The sequence below is a fragment of the Mandrillus leucophaeus genome, unplaced genomic scaffold (genome assembly GCF_000951045.1).
Source record: "Mandrillus leucophaeus isolate KB7577 unplaced genomic scaffold, Mleu.le_1.0 Scaffold1395, whole genome shotgun sequence".
NCBI classification, from domain to species: domain Eukaryota; kingdom Metazoa; phylum Chordata; class Mammalia; order Primates; family Cercopithecidae; genus Mandrillus; species Mandrillus leucophaeus.
Genome location: NW_012101360.1, coordinates 171,323 through 172,407, shown reverse-complemented (window position 1 = coordinate 172,407; position 1,085 = coordinate 171,323). Strand labels below are relative to the sequence as shown.

The following is a 1,085-nucleotide window of genomic DNA, read 5'->3' as shown; positions in this document are numbered from 1 at the left end:
CCGCCAGCTGCCGAGTTGCCTCTCGGTGCCGGGCTGTGACTCCCTGTGGCCGGCCCCGCACTCTGGCCTCCCGGGGCGTCATCTGGAGGGGTAGAGCCAGGCCGGGGACTCCTTTTGGGAGAGTTTCCGTTCTTCTATTCCGTACTGTCCGGCCAGGACCCCTCAGGGACTTTTGTGGGGCAGGGGTGAATCACGCATGGCCTAGATGACCCCATGCCTAGAAAAAGGCGGTGCGGGGCGGTGGCGGCGCGCACGGCCGAATGGAGCAGATAGCGTCCCCGGGGTTGGAGCCCGGTAGCAGGGGTAGGGAAACGCGGAGGCTGGCAGGATGTGGACCCAGGGAACGCGAGGCGGGGGCGCCGGATGGGAAGACGCGAAGGAGGGGGAACGGATGGGGGAAGGGGCTAGACAGGGAGGGAGGGTGGAGCGTGGGCGGGGCCTGGTCAGGTCGTACTTTAGGGAGTTGGAGGCGGGGGATAATGGTGGAGAATAAAACCACCTTGGGTTAAGGTCCGAACACTTGGAGGCAGCACCATCCAAGGAATGGGTTGAAACAGCAGGCGCTCGCCAAGAACAGCCTTGAAGGAAGGTAAAGGAACCGCCCCAGTATCCAGGACATCAGCTTCAAAGGTTGTGTGGTTCTTGGCAGAGCGGGAGCCCACACCAAGATAGTGCATGATAGGCCTAGTAAAGGTGCTTTGGATTTGGTCATTACTTTGGTGATGAACTGAAGACATAATGACTTTAAAAATTTTTTTATTATGAAAGATTTCAAACTTACACAAAAGTACAGAAAAGTAGAGACAATAGCATATATACCATTATGGATTATTTGAATAACATACCATATGAATCCCAAGCACTCATCATGAGGCCTCAGTCACTCAGGAATGGCAATCCCTGGTTGCACTGCAAAGATATTAAGACATGCCTCAGGCCGGGTGCAGTGGCTCATGCTTGTAATTCGAGCACTTTGGGAGGCTGAAGCAGGCGGATCACTTGAGGTCAGGAGTTTCAGACCAGCCTGGCCAACATGATGAAACCCCTTCTCTACTAAAAATACAAAAATTAGCCGGGCATGGTGG

General features: G+C 54.8%; 1 protein-coding gene across 5 annotated transcripts in view; it reads left to right on the top strand.

Moving 5' to 3' along the window:
* SNUPN (snurportin 1) overlaps positions 1–1,085 on the top strand; it is a 43,004-nt gene that overhangs the window by 7,294 nt on the left and 34,625 nt on the right. Inside the window, exon 1 of one of the 5 annotated variants that reach the window (XM_011973700.1) lies at positions 1–303. The exons of 3 other annotated variants lie outside the window; for them this stretch is intronic. In XM_011973700.1, the coding sequence (XP_011829090.1) occupies positions 261–303 (43 nt within the window). In that variant the 5' untranslated portion in view covers positions 1–260. Of the gene's footprint in view, positions 304–558; positions 590–1,085 lie in introns of those variants that run through there. One more of the 5 variants, XM_011973705.1, reaches the window with a different exon arrangement.